This window comes from Carettochelys insculpta, chromosome 4 (genome assembly GCF_033958435.1).
Source record: "Carettochelys insculpta isolate YL-2023 chromosome 4, ASM3395843v1, whole genome shotgun sequence".
Classification (NCBI taxonomy): Eukaryota; Metazoa; Chordata; order Testudines; family Carettochelyidae; genus Carettochelys; species Carettochelys insculpta.
The window spans coordinates 43,217,856-43,243,290 of NC_134140.1; the positions used below are offsets into that span (position 1 = coordinate 43,217,856).

The 25,435-nt window shown below is 42.3% G+C and overlaps 1 protein-coding gene across 1 annotated transcript in view; it reads left to right on the forward strand.

Moving 5' to 3' along the window:
• WDR19 (WD repeat domain 19) overlaps positions 1-25,435 on the forward strand; it is a 123,013-nt gene that overhangs the window by 79,239 nt on the left and 18,339 nt on the right. The window contains exons 25-34 of the mRNA XM_074992613.1: positions 462-608; positions 7,011-7,135; positions 7,612-7,724; positions 8,826-8,894; positions 10,127-10,204; positions 17,207-17,303; positions 19,056-19,180; positions 20,685-20,766; positions 23,100-23,250; positions 24,827-24,950. Coding sequence (XP_074848714.1) covers positions 462-608; positions 7,011-7,135; positions 7,612-7,724; positions 8,826-8,894; positions 10,127-10,204; positions 17,207-17,303; positions 19,056-19,180; positions 20,685-20,766; positions 23,100-23,250; positions 24,827-24,950 — 1,111 coding nt within the window. The remainder of the gene's footprint in view (positions 1-461; positions 609-7,010; positions 7,136-7,611; positions 7,725-8,825; positions 8,895-10,126; positions 10,205-17,206; positions 17,304-19,055; positions 19,181-20,684; positions 20,767-23,099; positions 23,251-24,826; positions 24,951-25,435) is intronic.

Below are 25,435 nucleotides of genomic sequence, written 5' to 3' on the forward strand. Positions count from 1 at the left end.
ACATAGCAATAAACACTGATAGGAAAAAGTGAACAAAGGAGACTGACTAAATTAGTAGAAACTATAAAGCCTCTTGATATAATTCAAGGGCTGTGTTAAGATCATGTTAAATGTTGAAAAGAAGCTCGTATTCAAAACCAGGTTATTAACTTCCCAGTTTAGATAATTATGTCGATAGTCTCACAAAGCGTGTAGACCGTTACAGCTTGATGTTAACAAGATGGTATTGTATGAAGTATTTTCTGTTTTCCCCTACTGCCATTATCCATCCCTTGAATAGAAGTATAGTTCAAAAGGGGCATATATATCCACTAAACAAATTTACTAAAAAAACCAACAACTTGGTTTCACAGCGTGATTACTCAAGTGTAAAAAGAACGAGTGCCTTGCATAGAATATGTTGAAGAATTCTTAAAGCCAAGAAAGCTTGAATGTAAAGTGTGAGCATCATTGTTTTACAGATACAAGGAAGCAGTTGTGGCTTATGAGAATGCCAAACAATGGGACAATGTAATCCGGCTATATTTGGATCATCTTAACAATCCTGAAAAAGCTGTTAATATTGTGAGAGAAACACAGTCTCTTGATGGAGCCAAGATGGTAGCCAGGTAATGCAGTACTGTATTTATATGATAGATGTGCAAACCTAATTTTCCTAATCTTAATTATAACCTTTCATGCTATCATCCTTGTTGTCCTCTTCTATATTCATGGACAAGTGCTTTATGCTAGAAGTGATTTAAAAGTGAGGTGTTAATAGTAAGACCTCAAGTCCATCCCCAGAGGACTTTCGCTTATACAAAGGTGTATTAGTTTTTTGATTTTCTTCTCTGTTAATTTTTAATACAGTCTTCTGTTCGCTTTTCTTATTGAAGAAGTCTTAGGTCTTTGTCCATTCACATCAACAGATATTTTTGCTTCATTTGTGTCTTCTACCTTGTGCCTACGTAAAGCATAGTCCCATTAGTTATTTTATTTATATTTATATTTTGTATGATGTATTTTAATGTACAAGGAGCACAGTATCACAAAATGGGTGCTGCTGTACAATTTATCAGGTTGGCAGCAGGTCCCAGCTAAGAATCCAAAGAATGATTTATTTCCACAGCAAAAAATTATTTTATTGCATTCACCTATGGTAACAATTTAAAAACCATGTTTAAATTCAATAGTTAACCGTTAGAAAGCAAATCAAAAGTAATGTGTAGCTTGAATGGTTAATGGCCTAATTTTTATCCCAATTTAACAGCCTAATTCTTACCCAATTAAGTACATACACACTCATAAATCCGTTCACACACATACTCACTCACCCTCTGGGTCTGGCCAGACCCCAGCTAATGTTTGTTAGTTGATTGAGGTGAAAGTCCGACGTGCACAGCACCCTATTATGCTGCATTGATGGACACCACTTGTGTGGCAAATTGATGTAATATTCATCTTCTCGGTAGGAGGCAGTCTAGAGGGAGTGATGTTTAGTTCATTGGTCATACCCCTCAGTCCGGGTAGGGTGTTCCTCAGTTCACTGGTCGTACTCCTCAGTGCAGGTGGAGTGCATGCCTATGACCAATTTTGGAACATCCTGCGTACATCACCCCAACTGGCCTTCTTTTGTACAAAATTTGCTTTTCTCCGCACACACAGTTTTGTTCTGAAAGTAGTAAACAAGTCCATAATCCACTGGGGCACTGGCTTAGACCCTAAATGATGAACCAATTCATAATCCACTATAGCACTGACTCAGGATGGCCTCTGTTCAACCTACTTACTGTCAGTTCACTCATGCCAACCATTCACACTACTCACCCGTATTAACTACCCATGATTCGTGACAACAGAAGGGGCATCTCTAGTATATCTTTTAATAAATCTAAATCTATGTTTTTGTATAATCCCTGAGTTGAACACTGAAAGATTTTTAGTCTTGAGAATGCTCACATTAGTACATCTGTAGCTTTATGGAGGGCCAAAACGGGGGCTAAATAGTAAAACTTCAAATTTGCAAACCAAAGGTGTTACTTATGGTGTTGCAGACCCGTGCAAGTCTCTTTTCACTATGTAAGATCAAGGGGACGGTGTAATGTTAGTCAGCTAGGTAGCCAAACAGGCTGCCTGTTTGCCCTTTATCTGCATCTGTACCAGTTAATGCAGGACCTGTGTGGAAGTTACCTTCAGGGACAAACAAAGGCCATGGGGACCACCTCCACTTTGTGTTTATGCAGATCCAGAGGTCCCTATATCCTATAGAACCATTTCATTTGGGTTGCAGCTACTACTGGAGCCCTGAATATTGACCTTGCTCTTGTGACATGCATGAATTTCTCCACTAAATGTTCCTTGCATTCTCCAATTTCTGTGTAAGGGGAATGAATGTCACTCTTGAGTACACAAGTTCTCACTTTTGAATACGATCACATGAACAAACAAAAGTAGTATATATCCATTCTATTGAAAGTGTGCCATGTATGGTTGCTGGAGTGCATATCAAGAACATCATACACTCTTAAGAAAATGTAAGGAACATAATTGGACAGATGATCTCAAACAATGAGAATTGCAGCTTCATTAAAAGCGTATTGCAAAGGGAGTCACAGAATCACAGAGCTGGAAGGGACCTCAGGAGGTCATCTAGTCCAGCCCCCTGCTTCAAGCAGGATCAGCACCCACTAAGTCATCTTCACTAAGTACTAATACGAAGTTTCACATGGAAAAAGAGTATATAAAAATACATTTGCATACTTTTTTGCAATTAAAATTGGCCAAATGGAAATCTATCAGTTTCCGCAAAATGCTTAATTTCTGCCTGTTACTAAACATACAAAATTTGATCACAAGTGATAACTACAAGCAAGCTTTAAATAGAACAACCTTCTCATCAGTAAACTAATTTCTACTAAGAACTATCACAAGATCTGTGCATATTCTAACAGCAGTGCACTAGAAGATTTAGGACATTCGTGGGCAATTTGCAGCCCACAGGCCACATGTAAACCATTGGGGTTATGTGTGTGGCCCACACAACATTTTGTCTACTGTTGCCCACACACAAGGTTGCTGGATTCCACTGGTTTCCATCGATATAGGCTTTTTCCTGCCAGTATTACTAAAGTGACATCCACATAAAGAAAGGGCATGTGAAAGTGAGGTGTGTGCTGATTGCGAGTGCCAGGTGCTCCCACTGCATCCAGTCAAAGTGCAAAATCCTAGGATGCAAGCATAGCTAGGAAAGCTACCCTATTTTGGGAGACCATCTTAGTTTTATCAGTCTTGCAGCCCACTGAGATAAAAGTGGGCAACTTGTGCAGCCCTGTCACTAGTTTAGCATGCCCATCAGTGATTTAGAAGAATAATTTAATAGTCCCTCAATTGCCAAGCTCAGTGCATAAGAGAGACTTTCTTTGGAAAACATTTGAGCTACGTCTACGCTACAGTGGTCTTTCAAAAAGCGAACATTTGGAAGTTACCATCCGAAAGAGCACGTCTATGCACAAAAAGTGGATTGAACCTTCAACCCTCTCTTTTGAAAGATCAATCCATTCAAAAGAATGGGCTGGGAAATGCCACGGACAGGGTCGCATGGAAGACAAGCCCTTCTGGGGCCCACAGGCAGCCACCCCCTTAAAAGGCCCCTCCTAAACACCCCCGCCCTGCACATGCTGAGGCCTGCAGAGCTGACAGAAGTCCTACAGAGCCCATGCACAAATCCGACGGCCATCGTACAGCCAGATGGACCCACACCAGCAACTTCTGACAGTAGAGTTGGCCTTCCTGGATGCCATGGTCAGCCACCTAGCCAGTGTGGTTGCGGCCACCCTCCACCTTCTCCTGGGGACGGGCTCCCCTGCCATGGCCCTGTAGCTGCCCCACCTGTATCCTACCAACACCATCTCTGAGTGTCCTGGCACGTCTGGAGCCACCCCAGCATCATGCACTGGTGGAAGCAGCTGGTAATGGGGGACTGGGATGATGCATGGTGGGTTCAGAACTTTAGAATGACAAGATGGACCTTCCAGGAGCTCTGCCACTTGCTCACCCCTGTCCTGAGACACCAGGACACCTGCATGTGTCTCACTCTCCCCCTTGAAAAGAGGGTTGCCGTTGCCAACTGGAAGCTAGCCACACCAGACAACTACGGCTTCATGAGGCACCATTTCGAGTGGGCAGGGCTACCATTGGGGCTGTCCTCATGGAGGTCAGTCATGCTCGGGTCACACACCTGCCATGGCGCCTGGGGGAAGGGGACCAGGAGAGGGCATGAAGTAAGGGGGCTGGGAGAGGGCATGGAGGAAGAGGGCTGATCACACCCTGCATGCCCTCATGAGAGCACATGCCCTCCCTCCCATGCAGGTCAATGTAATGCTGCTCCACAGGGTCATCTGTGTGGGGGATGTGGATGCAGCCATTGTAGGATTCACCGTGCTCAGCTTCCTGCATTGCTTCACCACCCTGGATGGGACGCACATGCACATCCGTGCACCGAAACACAGCACCAGCAGCTACATCAACAGAAAGGGCTGTCACTCATTATGGCTTCAGGCACTGGTGGATAGCAAGAGCCGCTTCATGGACATCTATGTGGGGTGGGAGGGCCAGACACATGATGTCTGTGTGTTCTCTAACCCTGGGCTCTGCAGCCACATAGAGGCTGGGATGTATGTCCCTCAGCGGGAGCTCCAAGTCGGGAATGTCACCATGCCCCTGCGCATGGTAGTGAAAGCTGCCTACACCAGCAGCTCTGGCTGATGCAGCCCTACACAGGCCACTCTGACCCCACCCAGGATTCATTTGACACCCACTTCAATCAGGCCCGCAACACAGTGGAGTGGGTCTTTGGGCACCTAAAGGGCCGGTGGAAGAGTCTGCGCACATGCACACAAGTCCATCTGCAGAACATCCTTCGGGTATGGTGCAAAAATAAACTGTTTAATGAAAACTATGAACTGCAATTTTAACAAGTGGTGAACAGAACAATATGCAGCGCAGAATGGGGTAAACTAGGTACATGGGAGGCTGGGGAAGGGAGTGACCTCAGCAAGGGGGGTGGAAGTGGGAGCACCAGTCCAGGGTGGAGGTGGACAACTGTGAGCCCTGTTGTCTCTGAGATCCCCTCCCCCTGGGTTCGGAGTCCCTGGTGGGGCTGGGGTAGGGTGGGAATCATTGGGACCGAGGGCCATGGGAGGGCTTTCATGGGGTTGGGCGTGGCAGGGGCAGCAGCCGGAGGACGGTGGGGGGGCACCAGGTAGGCCAGGTGGGATATGTGCTCCCTCAGGACCACCATCGTGTCTCTGAGGTTGACCATGAGCTCCTCCCAGGTCATCCACTGCCAGGCCATGTCCACCTCCTCCAGGCGGAGGCCCTGGTCTGCCACCTTGGCCTGGCGGCAGCTGGCAACCACATCTCCCAACTGCCTCCGTGCCCTCCAGCTTCAGACCTGCCAAGGTGCTGGTGGCAGGGGTGCCTGGGCCCTCTTCGCTGCCTCCAGTGGACTGTCTGGGACAAGGGAGGGGATGGGACTCTCCTCGGCCCTCCGATGGCACAGCTGTATGAATAGAAAGGGAGACGGATTGCATGTCAGTCCCTCACTACTGCCCCAAGGGGCATGCCCCCACATCCCGGGGGCAGCAGCCCCCCACTGTCCCATCCCATGGCTCAGCGACCATGGGTTATCTTGGAACCTCAGCGGGTCCCCACCCACGTTGGGAGGTCCCCAGGTGCAGTCTGTCCCTGCCCATGCGGAGTGTGGCACTGTCCACAGGGCTGGGTGCTGAGCATCACTGGTGGCTGTCACGGTATGCTGGAGACCGCAGCGGCTTGGGATATGTCTGGCTTAGGTCCACTGGACATGTGACTGGCCCGCTGGCAGCTGTGGGGCCCACACCCCATGAGCTGGAATGTGCATCCTGCCAGGTACTTACCGAAGGGTCCCTTGATGAGGCATGGCGATGCCCGGCTGGCTGTGGTGCTGCTGGATGACCTGGAGGGCAGGTCAATGATGAGGTCCACCTCCTTGCTTGACCACTCGGTGGGTGGTTCCGGCTCTGGCTGCAGCTGCAGGGGGGGACCATGGGCTCCTGGCTCCTCCTTGGCCTCTGGGTGCAGCTCGTCCCCTGTGATGTCAAGGATGGTGGTCAGCAGTGAGCTGTCATAGGGCCACAAGAGACTCCAAAGCTCCATGTAGTAGGGCTGGTCCTGCGATCTGCACCTGAGTGGCAGACTTCATCCTGGGCCCGGGCATAATCATGCCAGAGCTCTTTAACTTTGCTTCTCATGTGATCAGGGGTGCGGGCAAGTTGTTCCCGGGTGGCCAGTCCTTTCGCAAGGTGGACAAATGTAGCCACACTCCACCAGTTGCTCCCATCTCATGGAGGACCTCCTTTTCCTTCTGAAGGCCCATGAGGTCCCTGAGCTCCAGCTCAATCCAGGAGGGAGCCCTTTTTTGCACGGGGCTGGCCGGACTCCTGCAAGCCCTGTGAGAGCTCTGAGGGGGTTCCTGAGGCTCCTGGGGTGGCTGGCTGCTGGCCATTGCTGCCTGGCAATGTTCTGGGGATGGCCATGAGGACGTGTTGAGTGCAGCCTGTGGCTTTTGCTGCTAGCATGCTCTCAGCTTCCTGCCATGGGGTTTTTGGGTCTGTGTGGTTTTAAGAGCAGCCGGGCACGGAGATCATAGAGCCCTACTGCCACTGGCCAGGATGTCGCCGTGCGCAAGCTGGCTGGCGCCATGGAGGATTCCTCTTTTGAAAGAGTGGCCTGTGGAGTATCTCCATGTGTTTTCTTTCAAAAGAATCTTTTGAAAGAGGGAGCTCTTCCTACTATGGGACCAGAGGAGCCCTTTCGAAAGAAAGGCCATGTTCTTTCAACTTCCTTTCGAAAGAGCGTGTTTTGTGTGTTGATGCTCCACGTGCTTTTTCGAAACAGGGCCAGGTTTTCCGAATGTACTTGCTAGTGTAGACACGGCTTTGGAGTATATTATGTTATTTAACAAAAGTACTTATGTGTGTGTTCTGATTTAGATTCTTTCTTCAGTTGGGTGACTATAGTTCTGCCATACAGTTTCTGGTCATGTCCAAGTGTAATAATGAAGCTTTCACGCTGGCTCAACAACACAATAAGATGGAGATTTATGCTGACATTATTGGTGAGAATTCTATATTAATAATTTTATTGGGAATTTTTTAGCAATTTATGGCTGATCTGTGAAGTAAGGCATAGAGAAATCTGTAGTAATAATGTACAGCTGTGTGACATTTCACATCTCTTTGATCCGTGGTCACCTGTAAAATTCAGTTTTCTACCTCATTAGTTCTTGTCTGCAATGGAAGAACTGGTTCACAGTTATACTGTTTGACTATACCTAATAAACTATGGTAATTATGTCATGGGGCAAAATGAGTTGAACTGCTTCAGTAAGTCATCAGTCCTTTTTCTAAGATGAAGCGTGACATACTATGTAGGTATGAACTGTGCAAAACACAATGTGCAAATCCAGGTGGCTCCTGTTTTGTTTGAAGACCAGAAGTCAAAAATATGAAGTGTATGGTTTGTCTCTTTGATGTCTATGAATCTTTGTTTCATGAAAAGAGTTTTTTACTCACCTTAGCGTCTGTGTTGCAGGTTCTGAGAATACTTCTAATGAAGACTATCAGAGTATTGCACTATACTTTGAAGGAGAAAAAAAACATTTTCAGGCGGGCAAGTTCTTTCTACTGTGTGGTCAGTATGCCCGGGTTAGTATTCAGAAAGTAAAACAGCAGCAGCATTTAAATGACCATAGCAATGGATGTACTAAACACTGGATTCCAGATTATTATACCTCCCACAGATCGGGGAAGAAAAGCCTTCTTTTCTTCTTTATTTTATTTCACATTGTTGCAATTGGAAATTAAAATAACACTGCCCTACATATACCAAAATTTAAATGAAATTAATTTTCCATTGAATAGAAAATTAATAAAGGGTGAGTACTATAAATTGTTCAGCCACGCACACACCTCTGTTGTTAACAGTAGACACTTCCTAAAGATTGTAGATGTAATATATCTGCAATACTAAACTAACTGTGTTCATGTAACATTTCACATGCTAGTCTGAATACTGTTGTAGAGAAACTCCTTAATTGATTAAATACTGTAGCTTACTGTACCACAAAATTTTTAAGGCTTATGCAAATTAGCATGTTTCTTAGTGACTAGTTACAAGTTGAGTGTGTCAGCTACTGCATATTGAGCTGAATGTTTGTTTTGAGTGCAAAAAAGCAAGATTACAAATTTTTTCACATTACTAATTGCTGGGGGAAGATCACCTGCTTCTCAAGGTAGGCCAGTGCCCCGTTACCACTTGATTGCAGTGCTTTGTAGTGCTCACTAGAGTGGTTCTCCAGTTGCTGGATGTTTGTGCTGAGAAGAAATTTGCCAAGATTGTGCTGTGAATGCTCTTGTTGTTTTGATGGGCCATGGGAGTGAGGAGGAATCAAGTAGATGGTGCTGGATTGTAGTTGTCCAGCAAGGCCTTCAGAAAGACTTCATCAGTGTATTTTTCCCTACATCGTTTTTGGAGACAGCAGCAGATGCCTGTGGACTCTAGTGGTCCCAGTGTGCTCATCCTTATTGGCCATTTTCACTATTGTGTGATGTAACTTCACATTTATACGAAACAACATAAATGCTGTCAACGTGTGCTTGAGGATCACACCATTTTTAAGTATTCAAGGGATATTTCTCATTCCCAAATGCTTCAGAACTAGATGAATTAAAACCTAATTTTTCAAAAATAGAAGGAAAAGATTTTTTCTAAAGAAAATACCCATGTCCTTCTGTTTTTTGTTTCAGGCACTAAAACATTTTCTGAAAAGTCCAAACACAGATGATAACATGGCTATAGAAATGGCAATAGAAACGGTAAGGAGCATTGATAAACCTAAAAGATTGAATATTCCGCCTGCTTTTCAGGTAATCTGTGTCTCTAATGTGCTGCTGCCCTAGTGCAGGAGTAGGCAAAGTACGGCTGCAGGCCAAATCTGGCCTGCCAAAGATTTGGATCTGGTCCATTGTGGCCCAGCAGGACTCTCAGGCTGGCTCCACATGCTGCTCAAAGCAGCTGGCTGTTAGAGTCAGCATGTGCCTATGCAGGCATGTCCCTTAAGGGTGGGAGGCCTCCATGTGTTATCCCCACCCCCAGCACAATCCTCATAGCTCCCGTTGGCCGGAAGTAGCTCCAGGGCAGTGCTTGCAGTTGTGGGCAACAGGTCTCCGCTCCTAGCACCAGAAGCCCAGACGTGCTGCCCCTCTTCCCCCAAGGGGTGCACCACACAGAGACACGCTGGCACCAGAAACCAGCTGTTTGAGTGGCATGTGGGGCCACAGCACCCAGGAAGCCTGCCTGAGGGTCCCGCTGGGCTGCCGTTTGGGAGCCACTTACAGTAAGCACCTCCTGGCCAAAGCCTGCACACTACTTCCTCCCACACCCCAACTCCCTGACACAGGTCACAACCCCCTCTTGCATCTAAACTCCCTCCAAGACTGTGCACCCCCTTCTGCACACATTTCCCAAGTCAAATTCCCCTCCCACATCCTGCACTTTGAGCACCTTTCTACACCCAACCCCTGCACTTTCTCCATTAATGTTGTAGAAAAGTGCAGCCCATGACCATTTACCAAACCCCATCAAAAATTAGTGCCCATGCCTGTCCTAGAGTTTAGGAGAGAGTGTGACTAGATTATAGATGTAACTAAGAAGCTGCAAGAAGAAAAGCAAGGGCTAAGGTAAAATGTTCCTGATACTATCCAAATTAATATTCTTACCACTCATGGGAAAGTAAATAATTTATCGGTCTGTAATTCCAAATCTAGAACTTTTTAATACTTAATGGATGCAGTTTAAAAATATGTTAAACAGGTAGTAGTTTGACATCCTCACCATATTATGTTCAATTTTAATTATGGACTACAGCATGTTAAAGAAAAGATGATGAATCAAATAAAACCCTACTTTACTGCATTTTGGGTACATAAAACAGGTGAAGTAATTTTAAATATATCTGTGTTCAGATGTTTTCTGTGGGGAAAATTTAATTCTTTTTTCCCATATTTTAGATGTGTGCTGACATTTTTCCTGTGTCTTTATTTAATAGGTGGGGCAGGCAAAAGATGAAGCACTAACAAATCAGCTGATAGACTACCTTATGGGAGAGAGTGATGGCATGCCCAAGGTACTATATTGCTAGCATTCTGTTTTATTCTGTTTTCCCCAGTTTCTGTTCTACAGGAAGTGTTGGTTTTTTTTGTTTGTTTTTTGAACACCCAGTATATGTAGATTGCTTTTTTCAGAGATATAAAAATAGTTCCGGACAAAGTGCTCAGCTCTCATTTAAGCTCCTAAACTAAATGATTGGGTTTTTCAGAAGGGCTAACTGTGAAGCATCTCCCATTGATATATGGAACAGTGGGTTCTGTAGTTGTTTGAGAATATGGCTACACTCATCCCTCGTTAAACAAGTACTTCATTTACAAGTAGTTGCTTAAATGAGGGACACACTTACCTACCCTAGTCCCCCCACTCCGCCTGGAACCTCTGCGGCCTGAGCCCCGCTGGTCCTGCAGCCCCAAACCGCGGCAGCCAGACCCCCTTACCGTCCCTCAGCCAGCCAGCCAGCCAGACCCCCCCGCTGCCTGTCCCCCGCTGCCCACAGCCTGCCCCACTGCCAGCCCCAAACCGCGGCAGCATGAAACCCCCCCACCCAACCACCACCAGATTTTAACCCTCCCTCCCACTCACAGCCCCAAACTGCCCCCAGCCTTTAACTCTCCCCAACCCAAGGTTCACTCACCTTTCAAAAGCAGCTTCAACTGTTGCCACTCCTTCCCTGAGTTGGGAGCCCTAGGAACTAACTAATCAGAGATTTTGACATGTAATTTAATAGGAATTTAGTGTTCCTCTTACGAGTTTCTTCCTACAAGCAGAAAGTTGGGAACCAATTGTGCTCGTAAAGCGAGGGATGAGTGTACTTCATTCAGATACCTAAATGGAAGCCGAGCTTTTTTGAAAATTTGGTCCTTTATTTTTGTGTTTCATTATTGAAGATAATACAATTTTCAAAGTTGAAAATGATTTATTAGTCAATTCCAACTGCAAATACAGTTTCCCTAACTGTAATTGATTTGAGATTTAGGGGAAAAAAAAGTGCACTGCTAGGATATACGCTTCTGTATGTAATCTATGCATGATTACCTAAAACTTCTGTGGTAAAAGGATTAGGAAACCCAAATGCTAAGTTTTTAATGACATACTTTACATATACAATGGTCAGTTATTTAACACTAAGAATATAAAATATTGTAGGTATTTATTTTTTTTGTGAATTTATGGGAAGCTTTTCTGAGGTCATACACTTTAAGGTCAGAAAAAAATCACCTGCCCATCTGGTCTGCCCTCTTGTATATCGAAGGCCACCAAAACCACCATTACATTCCTGAAGGAGTATTACACATTTTTGTTTTTAAGTTCTCTTCTGGGAGCCCCCATTTTATATCCTTTATATAAGAGGATAAGTAGAATTTCTTTTGGCATCCATAGATCATTTCTGTCACCACAGGGTAGTGGCTGAGACCTGGAAGACTACCACCTACAGGATGGACTAGTCAGTTTTCCCCTTTTACATGCATTTGATTTTATATTCATTGTCCTGTTTGTGTGCTTCATTAGTAATTAGTAATGTTAACCAGTGTTCCTAATCCTGCTCTTTAATACCGTAAGTCTAATGTTAAAAGGACAGAGAATTCCAAATGTATTTCATGGGAAAGAGAAATTGTGTCTTTAGAGGTGAAGTTCTCTTCTCATATCCACACTGCTAGTCTCTCCTCCTGTATCTTGATTTCCATTAATGGGGAAACTGCCATCTAGGTGAGCAAAATATAGGAGTTTAGATTTGCAACATGCATCTGAAAGAAAATTTTGCATATTATTGTCTTTGGCTATTTTTCATGTAGGTTTTAAAATTAACTAGCATGTCATCCTTTTATATGAATGTACTGGATTCCAAAACTAAACATAATAAACAACTAGCTGTCTTTCATCACTGTCTGATGGTAGTAGTCTTCGGGTAGCTCAGGTTCTCCAAGACCTTCTATCACTGAGCTGGAGAGGTTACTTGCTCCAATACAAACACTGCATCAGAAAGTTTCTGTAGGCCTTTTACAGTCCTGCAAATTCACAATCACAAATTGTGCTCTGCAGGCATGGAGCTGGGTTTGACAATTGTAGAGAAGCCCTTCGGTAGCAATTACATGTCTATGTGCCTTCAACATTCTAGTTATGATTTACAACTCCGTTGTGAGGTTGCAGAGCTCTGACTTCTTCCTTGTTGGGTCATATAATAGGGCCAGGATTTGTTCCTTGGGGCATTTAGTGACACTTGTCTTTTTATTATTATTATTTATTTAAAAAACACATCCCTGTACTTTGAGCAGCTACTTTACTAGTCTTTGTTGCGTTCTGTTTTGATGTAATGTTACCTTTCATCAGAGATTTGAATAACATTAAAATTGTAGAGGCAACATTCACTCAGGAGGACAGAGTCCAATTGCAGAGTAACCTAGAGAGATTAGAAGTGTAAGAGCTGTGATGGGAGATCGGCTGCTAAAAAATATTTTTGCACACAGACCTAAATTGTCAGTGATATTGACAAACTGTTACATCCTGTCCCTGGACTTTGTTTTTTTTCTGTAAATGGCAACCCAGCAACCTGTTTGCCTCAGGGAATGTTTGGGATAGGAAATTGGAAGTGACCCACAATATGAAAAAAATTTTAGAACCAGTTCTAACAATCTATTTGTTTTTATAAAACATCATAGCACTTTGTGTGAATACATTAATCGTCATGTTTAACATTGTGTTGCATGCTGGGTATTCTTTTCCTCACTTAAAAGCTCTCTCTTGTTTTTCTGAATGCTTTACCCCATCTGCCATAGTCTTTCTCTGTGAGTAACATCATTTTACTTTATCAAATCTTAGTAACTTGTTAAAAAGCTATTGAAGAGAAAACAAGTTTTAACTTTGTTATGGTGTAGAGGCAATTGCAACTGAAATTCTCAGGCAATCTGAGTCAGTTTTTTATCAAATATCTTTTTTATGGTCAAAGATTTATTTCACTGGAGATAAATCTAAATTGAAGTAGTCATGCAGCAGAAATTTGTTAATCCTCTCTACTCTTATTCCCAACTAGATAATTCTCATAACAGCCCGGTGGTCTCACTTCCCTTCGCAATAAAGAGTTAACAGCACAGTACTGTAGTAAGGTGTTCTTGTACTAAGACTTTACTATTTTTAACACAATGTTTTATAATCTGTATCAACTAATATAGTAATAAACATTGCATATAATTCTAAATTACATTTGTCAGAACTGAGGTTAAAGGATTATGATCAAATATCCTTTCTTTATTTACTCCCATAAGCAGACAGGATATATCTCCTTGAGTGCTAATTAACAAGAATCTGTTGATTATTTTTTAATAAAACAAGTTCTAAAAATTGAAAACATTGATTTACATAATTTCATTATAATACTTTCTGACCCAATCTATACAGATAGGTCACATCTACACAGCCCCCTTCCTTCTGGAAGGGGCATGGTAATGAGCAAAGGAGAATGTTCAAATGAGACGTGGATTTAAATATCTCATGCCTTATTTGCATAGTCCTGCAAGATTTTGCTTCTGGAAGAGCCCCTTCCAGGAGCTACAGAATCGCCCCCTTATTCACCAAGGCTATGTCTACATTAGCCCAAAACTTGGAAATGGCCATGCAAATGGCCATTTCAAAGATTACTAATGAAGTGCTGAAACATATTCAGCGCTTCATTAGCACGCGGGTGGCCACAGCACTTTGAAATTGCCACAGCTCATCCAAACGGGGTCCTTTTCAAAAGGAGCCCAGGAAGTTCAAAATCCCCTTATTCCTATATAAGGGGATTTCAAAGTTGGTGGGGTCCTTTCAAAAAGGACCTGTCTGGACGAGCTGTGCGGCAGCAAGCCATGGCAATTTTGAAGTGCTGCGGCCACCCGCATGCTAATGAGGCACTGAATATGTATTTCAACGCTTCATTAGTATCAAAATGGCCATTTGCATGGCCATTTTGAAGTTTTGGGCTAGTGTAGACACGGCCCAAATGTTTAAGGAATAAGAGGGCTTTCAGAAGGGGGCGTTCCTTCTGGAAGGGCCACATCTACACGGCTCTGTAGCTTCCAGAAGAGACTCTTCTGGAAGCGAAATCTTGGGAAGCTGTGCAAATGAGGCATGAGATATTTAAATCTGTGCCTCATTTAAATATTCCCCTTTGCTCATTACCATGCCCCTTCCAGAAGGGAAGGGGATGTGTAGAAACGGCCATGTAGATAGTAATACTTTTTGTTTTATGGCTACTGCTGCATATTGAGCAGAGCTTTCTGTTGAACTGTCTGTAGTGCTACCTAAGTCTTTTAGATGAGTGTAACTGTAGTCAGCTGAGAACCCAGTAGTGTGTGTAAGTAATTCAAACTATGCTTTCCTATTTGCATTAATTGGTGTCAGCACTGATTTCATGTGCTGTCATTGTGAGAACATGCCTAGTTTTGTCAGAGTACTTGCAATTTTCTTCTTTCTTGACTAACCTCATTATTGTTGTATCATCTGCAAATTGGTGCATCATCTGCAAATTACTATCCTTTCCAATGTGGTAAAAAATATATGAGTAATACTGGCCTTAGCAAAGTCCTTGTGACACTTTGCAATTCATCTTTTCCCATATCATGAAAACTGACCATTTACATCCTGCCTTCATTTTGTATCCTTAGTTTCTAATTCATGCAAAAACTTAGCTTCTCAATCTATGACTTAGTTTTCTTAATAAATTCCAATGAGGGCTTTTTTCCAAAGGTATTTTGAAAGTCCGAGCTACTTCTCTTATACTGTGTTTTTTGCTTAGGTATTTTTTAAACTCAGTCTTTGCCACAGAGGAAGTTGGAGAGACTCTTTTTTGGGTTTTGTACACCATTGAGTTCTGGTGATTTATTACTCTTTAACGGTTATATTTTATCACTCTTACTCTATCAAAATAGTATCTTTGTCTGTGAGAAGTAACTCTTATTTCTTCCAGTCAGGTATCACTCTATGTAAGGATGACAGAAACTGGCATTAATTTAGCCGTTATTCCAGCACAACCTCAACAGCTGATAATACATTATTTTTATTTCCCAAACAGGAGTAATTTTATTCCAGTGTGTTTTTATCTTCTACTGAATCAGCTATAGCTTTGGTCCCTACAGAATAGAATTTCAAAGTCAACATTTTAGCATTAGTACTTCTCTATAATAATTTTAATTACAACTCAATTATAATGAAAATATGCATGCAAGATAAAAGTGGTATACCTTTCTTCATAATTGCTCCTTTACTAAAAATTTACTGTTGCATACCAAACAACAGAAGAAAAACCCCATAGGTAAATCTTAAAACCTTATATGATTGACTAGAGCTGACATTACTGGAACAATGTAGCTGAAACGCTGTCCATTTTCTTCAATATTAGACACCTCAGGTGCGTCTACACTTGCATTCCTTTCAAAAGAGGTATGCAAATGAGGTGTAAAATTGCATGACACCTCATTTACATATTCTAATTTCAAAAGGAGTTCTTTCGAAAGAAGAAAGCCAGTGTAGACGCTGCTCTTTCAAAAGTAAACCCCATCTTCGAAAGAATCCTTGTTCCCATTAAATAAAGGGAAAGATTCTTTCGAAGATGGGTTTACTTTTGAAAGAGCAGCGTCTACACTGGCTTTCTTCTTTCAAAAGAAGCTCATTTGAAATTAGAATATACAAATTAGGTGTCAAATATGCAAAATTGTGCCTCATTTGCATTTTTGATTTACCTCATTTTCATACCTCTTTCAAAAGAGGAATGCAAGTGTAGACATGCCCCTCATGATCAGTTTGTTGTCTCAACTTTTTTCAAGTAGGTTATGTATTTTAAAAATTCTGATATCTGCAGATTTACATGAATGTTACATTCCAGCTATATTTTCATGTACAGTTTAAGAATGGAAAAAATTCTGATTGTTTATTTCCTGAAACTCAGCTCTTCCTCAGTTCAAGAGGACTTATTGAGGAGACATTTTTAAACCATACTAATCAAGAGACAGCAGGCCAATTAAAAAAATTCTCCTTGATGGACTGCAGGGAAGAGAGATTTTGGCTCACTACATCCCCAAAAAAATTTTTTAAAAGCTAGCTTAGCAATGGAAGAAGTGGGAGTACTGACCCACAATTTTGTTTGCACTGCCAGAGGCAGAGAACATAATTCATGGGCAGACAGGGTATGGCCAAGCCGCAAAGTCCATGACAATTCTGAAAAAACAAAAAGCAGTCCAGTAGCACTTTAAAAACTAGCAAAATAATTTATTAGGTGAGCTTTCGTGGGACAGACCCACTTCTTCAGACCATAGCCAGACCAGAACAGACTCAATATTTAAGGCACAGAGAACCAAAAACAGTAATCAAGGAGGACAAATCAGAAAAAAATGATCAAAGTGTGCAAATCTGAGAGTGGGGGGGGAGGTCAAGGTCAAGAATTAGATTAAGCCACGTATGCACACGAGCCCCTATAGTGACTCAGAAAATTCCCATCCCAGTTCAAACCACGTGTTAATGTGCTGAATTTGAATATGAAAGCCAGCTCGGCTGCCTCCCTTTGAATAGCGGTGCAAAAGTTTTTTTTCAGTAACTCGCATACTCTTAAGTCTTTAACAGAATGCCCCATTCCATTAAAATGTTGACTAACTGGTTTGTGGATCTGCAGTGTTTTGATGTCTGTTTTGCGCCCATTAACCCTTTGTCTAAGGGAGTTAGAAGTCTGTCCAATATACAAAACATCTGGGCATTGTTGGCACATGATGGCATATATGATGTTAGTAGAGGAGCATGAGAAAGTGCCCGTGATTCTGTGAGTAACCTGGTTAGGTCCAGTGATGGTATTTCCAAAGATATGTCGACAAAGCTGGCAGTGGGCTTTGTTGCAAGGAAAGGTTACAGGAGTGGTATTCCTGGGATATAGACTGTGGCTATGGACTGTGACTGAACTTTCTCTTGAGAATTGCTTGTGATAGAGCTCAAGATATAGAAGGTGACACAGCACTATACACTCTATCAGCAAAATCACTTTTGTATTGTTCTGATTCAGGATGCCAAGTATCTGTTCCGCCTGTACATGGCATTAAAGCAATACAGAGAAGCTGCCCGAACTGCCATAATAATTGCTAGAGAGGAGCAATCTGCAGGTAGGTCACTCAGCATTCTGAATTTAGTCTATTTTTACTGGTGTGACATGATTTAATGTTTCCTCCTAGCACTACTTTAGACACTACCACTTGCAGGAGTGTGCTCAAAGGGCATATGTTAATTCTTTCTTGTGGGCACTAACAGGTTTCTCTTATATCCAGTTTTACTTAGAAGTTGCCACTGAGGTATGTATACACTGCAGTTAAAATCCTTGGCTGGCCCATGCTGCCTGTCTTGAGCTAAGGGGCTGTTTAATTGCTCCAGCCAAACTCTCGCAACTTTTAAGGTCCTAGAGCTTGAGCTACATCTTCAGCCAAAATGTCTACACCACAATTAAACAGTCCTGTAGCACAAGCTTGAGTTGGCTGGCATGGGCCACCTGTAGGTTTTTAATTTCACTATAGACATATCCATAGTGACAGGGAGCCCTTTGGAAAGTGACCCACCGGAAAGTCATGGAGAGAGTTTTTGGTTTTTTTTATTTCATTCATAGTAGATGTGTTAGTAGAGACTACCTAGAACTTCACGTTTCCCCATAATGGAGGCCTGTCGTTTAATTGAAGTTGCTGACTACCCTTGGTCCCACCCCTTCTGGGGCACAGACCCAGCATGTGCCTGGCCCCAAGTCCCATGATTGCTGTCAGCCCTACTGCTGGTAGACATGACTTATTTAAGGACTGCTAGATGAGGCCTTAGCTAAATCACATATTATTTTTAGTAGGAGTTTCAACTGCAATGATTGCCTTGAATAGAACAGATTTCCAAAAGGTCTTTTAATTTTTATGTAACCTGTTTTTTTTCTAAATGGTTAGTTAGGTAGAGGTGAAAGAAAAGTTGAATGAGGAAGAGGTTTGGCAGCCGAAATAGGGTCTCCCCTCCACTTGCTGCTCCTTGCTCTAATCCAGGCAACAGTCTTAGACTAACTATTTAAATAAGTTACAGAATATGTTTTAACGAAAAACAGCCTCAGGGACAAGAATGACAATTACATTTTGGGCAAGTTAACATCTGCCTGTGGCTCTGTAATGGGCTGGAAATCTCAAACTCAGGGCCCTGAGTGTCAGATGCATGCTGTGCTAAAACAGTTACAAACTCTTTTGTGTTAGTGACATAAGCATGGAACATAAAAGCTCCAGGGTTTTATTATTCAATGCCAAGGTTCCTTATGTAAAAATAATAAAATGGGATGCATATACTTTTAAGCTTTGATTGATTGGAAGTGAAAACTTTTTCCACCTGTTCAACGTAGCAAAGTATTATACCTTCATGCACTACAAGGCTATTAAACTACATTCAAATAACATTATATCTTTGGTATTTAACTAATTACAGAGGTAAAATGTGAAATAATTTTCTAGACACTTTCTGGACATTTTCTGAAAGCCATCCTAAGCTGCCCTAAAATTACTTTTTTGTACTTTACTGAAAAAGTAATGAATGAGGAGCCAGCTCCATTTTTAAAATAGGGAATACCACCATATAAAATCATGTTCTCTAAGCTGTTCTGCAATGTCCTATGTTTTACATTTCTTCCCATAACATATTGACTTTCTTCTGTTCACTTACTAAACTAGTACTGTGTAGGATAATGTAGCAGGCTTGTGGGTGCTTGTAGTTTTTAAGTAATTTGTCTAGGAAAATTTCAACTTTTAGATTACGGCTGAAAGCATGGAACACTTTAATTATAGCCCTCTTTTAAGAGCATTGTTGTGAAAAATTACATTCACTGTTAACATTTTTCTTTTTGAAAGGAAACTACCGAAATGCACATGATGTTCTTTTCAGTATGTATTCAGAACTAAAAACCCAGAAAATTAAAATACCTTCCGAAATGGCTACCAATCTTATGATTCTACACAGCTATATTTTAGTAAAGGTAATGTAAATTCAGAATTAGTGTTTTAATTAAGTAAATTTTGTGACATTTTTATAAACTATAGATGGATTCTGTAGATAGGCAAAATATGCTAACATGTTTTGATAGTGCATACAGTTGGAATCTTTCTATGGTGCCAGAGAAGTTGGTAAATGATCTAGTTTCGAGAATATTCCATTTCCATTTAGTGAGCTCACAACTTTTGTCAGTCATTTGATACTGTTGGCTATCATAGTCCCAAAACTTCTGGTTTACTTAAGCTAGTCTTGAGCTTCTGTTAGGTGTTTCAGGTACTTCTGTTTGTTCTATGTGTTGGGAATCAAATAAAATGTGTGTAGTCTTACAATTACTAGCAGTAGTTGTAGCTGTTAGAGCCTGCCTCTCCTTTCTCACAGTCCATTGCTCTGCCTGTGCTTTTCCAGTTCATCACCCAGGCAAGCAGCTAGCAGGCTCAAAACTTTTCAGTAGGAGCACTTGAGCTGACTCGGGGACAAATCATAAGAAAAAAGTCATCCTCTGGAAAAGAAAGACCTCAGGTTGGGGCGGAGTGGGAGAAAGATACCCTACAAAAATGCTGGAGTATAAAAAACAAAGTTTGTAGACTGAGAGAGGAGATTAGTGTCTGTATTTAGCTTTTGCTTTAATAAACATACTGCCATTAGAAAGTTTGACCCAGCATCTTTTAGAATAGTTTGATGCCTTAATCTTGTCAGACAACCTTTAAATCCACAAGTAGTTTGTTCCTTACTTGGAGATTTGGCTATGGAAAAGTATCCCTGGCAGCTACAGGTTATAAACTGTTAATAAAACTTAATGCAAATTAAAGCTTAAAATGGTAAAGCCCAAAGGAGAAAGATATCAAAGACTGAGAAGCTAGGGTAGTGAGAAATTCCAAGATTCAGTGCAGTGCACTGCTAAATACCAAGTACAGTGTAGAACCCTGCAAATCAAATGGATGTTCACAGGCCCTTTTTTGCTGCTATTGGCTGAGATGCAAGTGTGCAGGGTTCTACTCAGCAGACATGCCTGGCCTATGCTTTCCAGCTTGGGTCCTCAGGGCCAGTGGCTAGCAGGTAGTGGCTGGAGGTGAACGGCAGATCAGAGCTGGGGGTATCACCAAGTGCTCACCACATTTTTGTCCAGCAGTTTGGGCCCCTTGTATAGCACCAGCAACCCCACCACAGGCAGGCCCGTCAGCAATGGCTGCACTCCTAGCAGCAGGGCCCCCCCCCCGCCAGCCATGGGCATTGCAGTGGCCAGGGCAAGAGTATCCACCCCTCCACCCTCTTGTGATGCAACATACTGCTGCTGCCCAGTCCCTACATCCCCTACCTCCTGGCCTCTTCTCCTCAATACAGGTAAAAGATGGCCAGTGGGTTAGATGCAACTCTACACTTTTGAATTCAAGCAAATATAGAGTAGTCAGAGCATTTGCTGGTTTCAGTTCCTCCAAATGATGAAGCTGTAATCTGTGGTATAAATATATCCACTCATTCATTTTTAGATTCATGTTAAACGTGGAGATCACATGAAGGGTGCTCGCATGCTTATTCGTGTAGCCAACAACATCAGCAAGTTCCCATCACGTAAGTACACTCTCTCTCTCTCTCTCTCTCTCTCTCTCTCTCACACACACACACACACACACACACACACACACACACACAATTAACTACCCAGTAGTAACAGAGAGGTAGCTGTGTTACTCTCTACTCCCACAAAACAAAGCAGCAGAAATGTAGCACTTTAAAGACTAGCAAAATGATTTATTCAGTGATAAGCTTTCTGATGAAGTGAGTCTGTCCCCATGAAAGCACATCACCGAATGAATCATTTGGTTAGTCTTTAAAGTGCTACATTTCTGCCAATTAACTATCCAGTGCATCAAACAGCTCTCTCTTCTGGTGCTGCTGTTGTCTGTGTGTGTGAACAAGTGCAGCTATGCAGTAAAAGTTAAATCTATCCCATCAGAGAAAAACTGCTTTGATATATAGCATACACTGGTGAAGGCAAAACTGCTTGGTAAACACATGGCTGCAACCATAATACGGTTAAACGGGTGCAGTATTAAATTGCAGGAACCACAGTATTAAGATCATGGTGGGTCAACTCTGGGGCTCTCATCTGTCTCCATTCAAATGTACTGCATCTTCACTATGGCCGTTTCTACACAGGCCACTTTCTTCAAAAGTGGCATGGTAATACATGGCCCAAAATATGCTAATGAGGCATGGATGGAAATTCCCCATGCCTCATTAGCATACAGTCACGTGATTTGGAGTCCAGAAGACTGTTCTTCCGGACTCCAAAACAGCATTTGGAAGCGTGGCGCCCCTGGGGGGTCTTCCGGAAGGAAGTCCTTCTTCCGGAGGCCCTTTCTTCCCAAAAATTTTTGGGAAGAAGGGGCTTCCGGAAGCTCCCCCAGGGCTGCACTTCTACATGGCGTTGTGGAATCCGGAAGGACGGTCTTCTGGACTCCAAATCACATGACCACATGCTAATGCAGTGTGGGGAATTTGCATCTGTGCCTCATTAGCATATTTCGGGCCATGTATTACCATGCCACTTTCAAAGAAAGTGGCCTGTGTAGAAATGGCCTATGAGAGTAATGCCAGGTCAGGGAGTCCTACATTCTGGCAGTCCTTGCTTAGGACAAAGTACAGTGCACATGCAAGATACTAATGCTTGACTTACTGTTAACAGTAGATACCTTTAAAAGATTCATGTTTTGTGTTGATAATTAGATTATGACTGCTGTATACATTATACTCTGCCTAGGAAGCACTTATCTACTTACCAAAGGTAAAATTTGTTTGAGAAGGTGCTAGATGTAGAATCCTCTCGCATCTGACAAGATGGAAGAACAAGAAGCAATGGTCTGAAGTTACAGAGGGAGAGGTGTAGGTTGGATATTAGGAAAAACTATTTCACCAGGAGGGTGGTGATGCAATGTCCACCCCTAGAAGTGTTTAATGCCTGGCTTGATATAGTGATGGCTAGGATGATTTAGTTGGGGATGATCCTGCTTTAGGCGAGGGGCTGGATTAGATGACCTCCTGAGGTGCCTTCCAGCCCTAGAGTTCTATGATTCTATGAACTCCTGCACTCAAATACATTGTGACCAAAATTACACTATTTTTTCCCAAGTTCCCACCCAGCAATGCCTCCACCTAAATTAATCTGTCCAGAGATACTGTGGCTGTTATGAACAGAATCAAGCTAAGGCTAAACCATGCCTATGTTTGAAAAGAAACCCACTGAGTGGGATATGGATACATTTAGTAGAAATGTCCTCTGTAAGATACATGAGGTGTAACTGTTTTGCTCTATTCAGTAATGGTGAAACCTCAGTGGGAGTACTGTCCGTCTTGGGCACCATGTTGTAAGAGAGATAAGAACTGATTGGAGAGTGTCCTGAGAAGCACAACGACAAGAGGTTTAGAAAACATGTCCTTGGATGAAAAGGTTAAAAGAACTGGGTACATATATTCTAGAGAAGACAAGACAGGGAGAATGTAAAAGGTTGTTATAAGAAGTACATTGTCCACTTCTCCATAGCCACGAAGTTGGACAAAAAGCATTCAGCGTACCTGGCAGCAAGAGAGATTCCAGTTAGAGATTAAGACTTTTATAATGAAAAGGATAATTAAGCAATTAACAGGTTCCTTAGGGAGGTTGTAGAATCCTTGTCTCTCGAAGTTTAAGAATAAGGCAGCGTAGCTGTACTTAATCCTGCCTCAGTACAGGTGGCTGGACTAGCTAAACTTTTGAGATCCCTTCTAACCAGGCATATCCCTATGGAAATACACCAAAAATCAGTATAGCTCTGTGCCTTAAGTAAAGAATTTGACACTAGGCCATTGCTTAAGGTTTTTATATTGCTAGTGATAAATGAATGTTTGCCTTTGTTTCATTGCAGACATTGTCCCAATCCTGACATCAACAGTGATTGAATGTCATAGAGCAGGGTTGAAAAACTCAGCTTTCAGTTTTGCTGCAATGTTGATGAGACCTGAGTACCGCAATAAAATTGATCTTAAATACAAAAAGAAGATTGAAGCTATGGTCAGGTGAGCCAGGCCAATAACTGCAGACAACAAAACAAATTTATTATAACATTAATTTTTCTTCCATTAATCAGTGTTTTTATATATATTTCCACATTGGAACCTCTCAAAGTAAGGATAATCATTCACAACTCCTCAAGACTCAGGGGCTTTTTTTTTCCCCATTGTCTTGCATCTTGTAAAGTCATTTACTTCTGTGAAAATGGGCATAAAATACTACCAGACCAGCTGTAAGAAGGGGTGGAGTGGGATGGAAACACAAGGCCCAGAATAAATATTAAGTTAAACAGGCAAACTATCAAATTTCTTCTCTTCCTTCTCCCCCGGACCCTCATTTGTAATCTGTTGAGACCAGGGATTCTCAAAAGTCATTGCACTGTGACACCATCCCCACTTCTAAAAACACCCAGGAGAGGTGGTCAAAGCCCTACTGCACCGGGCAGGAGGTTAGGCATAGGCTGGGTCCTGTAACCTCAGCCCAGCTACCCAGGGCTGCAAGCCTTAGGCTTTGGCCTGGGGCAGTCAGGCTCAGCTCCCAAAAGTCTAACATCAGCCCTGGTGACCCCGTTAACATGGTCACAGCTCACTTTGGGGTTTGTATGCTCAGTTTGAGAACTGCTGCTTTAGACCATAAATTTCTTAAAGGCAGGGACTTGTCTACTACCTATGCAGTATTATTATACTGACATGTAGGATAAACACTAAACCTCTGTGCCTCCTATGTAGGTATTATTATGAAAATACCCCAGCTAGTATGCCAAATTATGCTATATTTATGATACACCATTGGAGACAGTAGTCTTACAGGAACGTAACCAAGAGAAGAATTTTTTTTAATGTGTGGGAAGAGTTTAACTGCTCCCACCAATACAACTGAAATGGCTTCTCTCCATCAGAATATGCTAAACTTTATAAAATATTTCTATGAAATTACCTAAATAATTATCAAAGCTCCTTATGCTGAAACTTTGGAAAGGATGCATTAGACTAAATAAAAAGTATTAAAAAAGAGGATTAAAGCCTCTGTCCATGAATCTGCATAGCAAACTATATTAAGAGTAACTTAGGAAAGCAGATTTGAAGCATACCTCTTATTGCCTTCTTATCAGTTGTAATCTAAAACATTTCTTATTAGAATCAGGATCCCTGACAACGATACATACATACTGAAAAAGAACCTATGGATCAGAAATGATTACCTTGCTCTTACAATGCTGAAGCTGAAAGTCTAATATTAAACATCAAAATATCATAGCGAGGGTGCTTAAGAAGCAAAGATCAGATTTTACATAACACAGACAGTATTTTACTACTGAGAGGTTTGAGGGATTAAGCATTCAAAATGGTGATCCAACATTGTTTAATGGCAAATTAATGCTTCAAACTATAGGAAGGGCCCACTTGTGATGTTATACTGAGTAAAAAAAAAATGCAGTATTTTAAGGGAAATGGAGACAGAAGGTGATAAAATATTTTAATTGTATATTATCAGATTAATGTGTTGTCCTTTACAGAAATAAGGTGTAGACTTTTGCAAAGGATTTCTTGCACTTGATTCATATCCATGTCTTATTTCTAGACGACCAGACACATCTGAGGCAGAAGAGCCAACTACCCCATGCCCCTATTGCGAATTCTTGCTTCCAGAGTGTGAACTCCTCTGTCCTGGATGCAAAAACACTCTCCCATATTGCATTGCAACTGTGAGTATTTTAAATTGAATGACAACTTCACACACACACACCCCATGCATGCGTACACATAGGCACACGGTTTGAGGATGCATCCTTCTTTAAGTAGTGTGCCTGTGGGCACCAGGACATCATCACATGGACACATGGAGATTCTTCTATAGCCAGGGCTTCCCACACCGCATATACACAGTAGCGCCACCTCCTGCTATCTGGCGTGCATGCGGTGCGGGACCCAAGTTCCTTCTCCGCTGTCCTTGGATATAGAAAAAGTTGCATCCTTGCTCTTAAAAAGAAGTTAGTCTTCCTGTAGCCTCCTATCCAAGTTGTTTTCCCTGTTAGAAAGTTTTTAAAAAAATTTTAGTGTAGGAGTTTCTGCTATGTCATCGCCATGCAGGGAAGCCATGCTGGTCTCTGACGGCCATGCTTCCTGTATTAAGTGTTTGGGTGAGGGCTGTCAGACACAGCCCTGAACCCATTGCTTCCACCTCATGGCA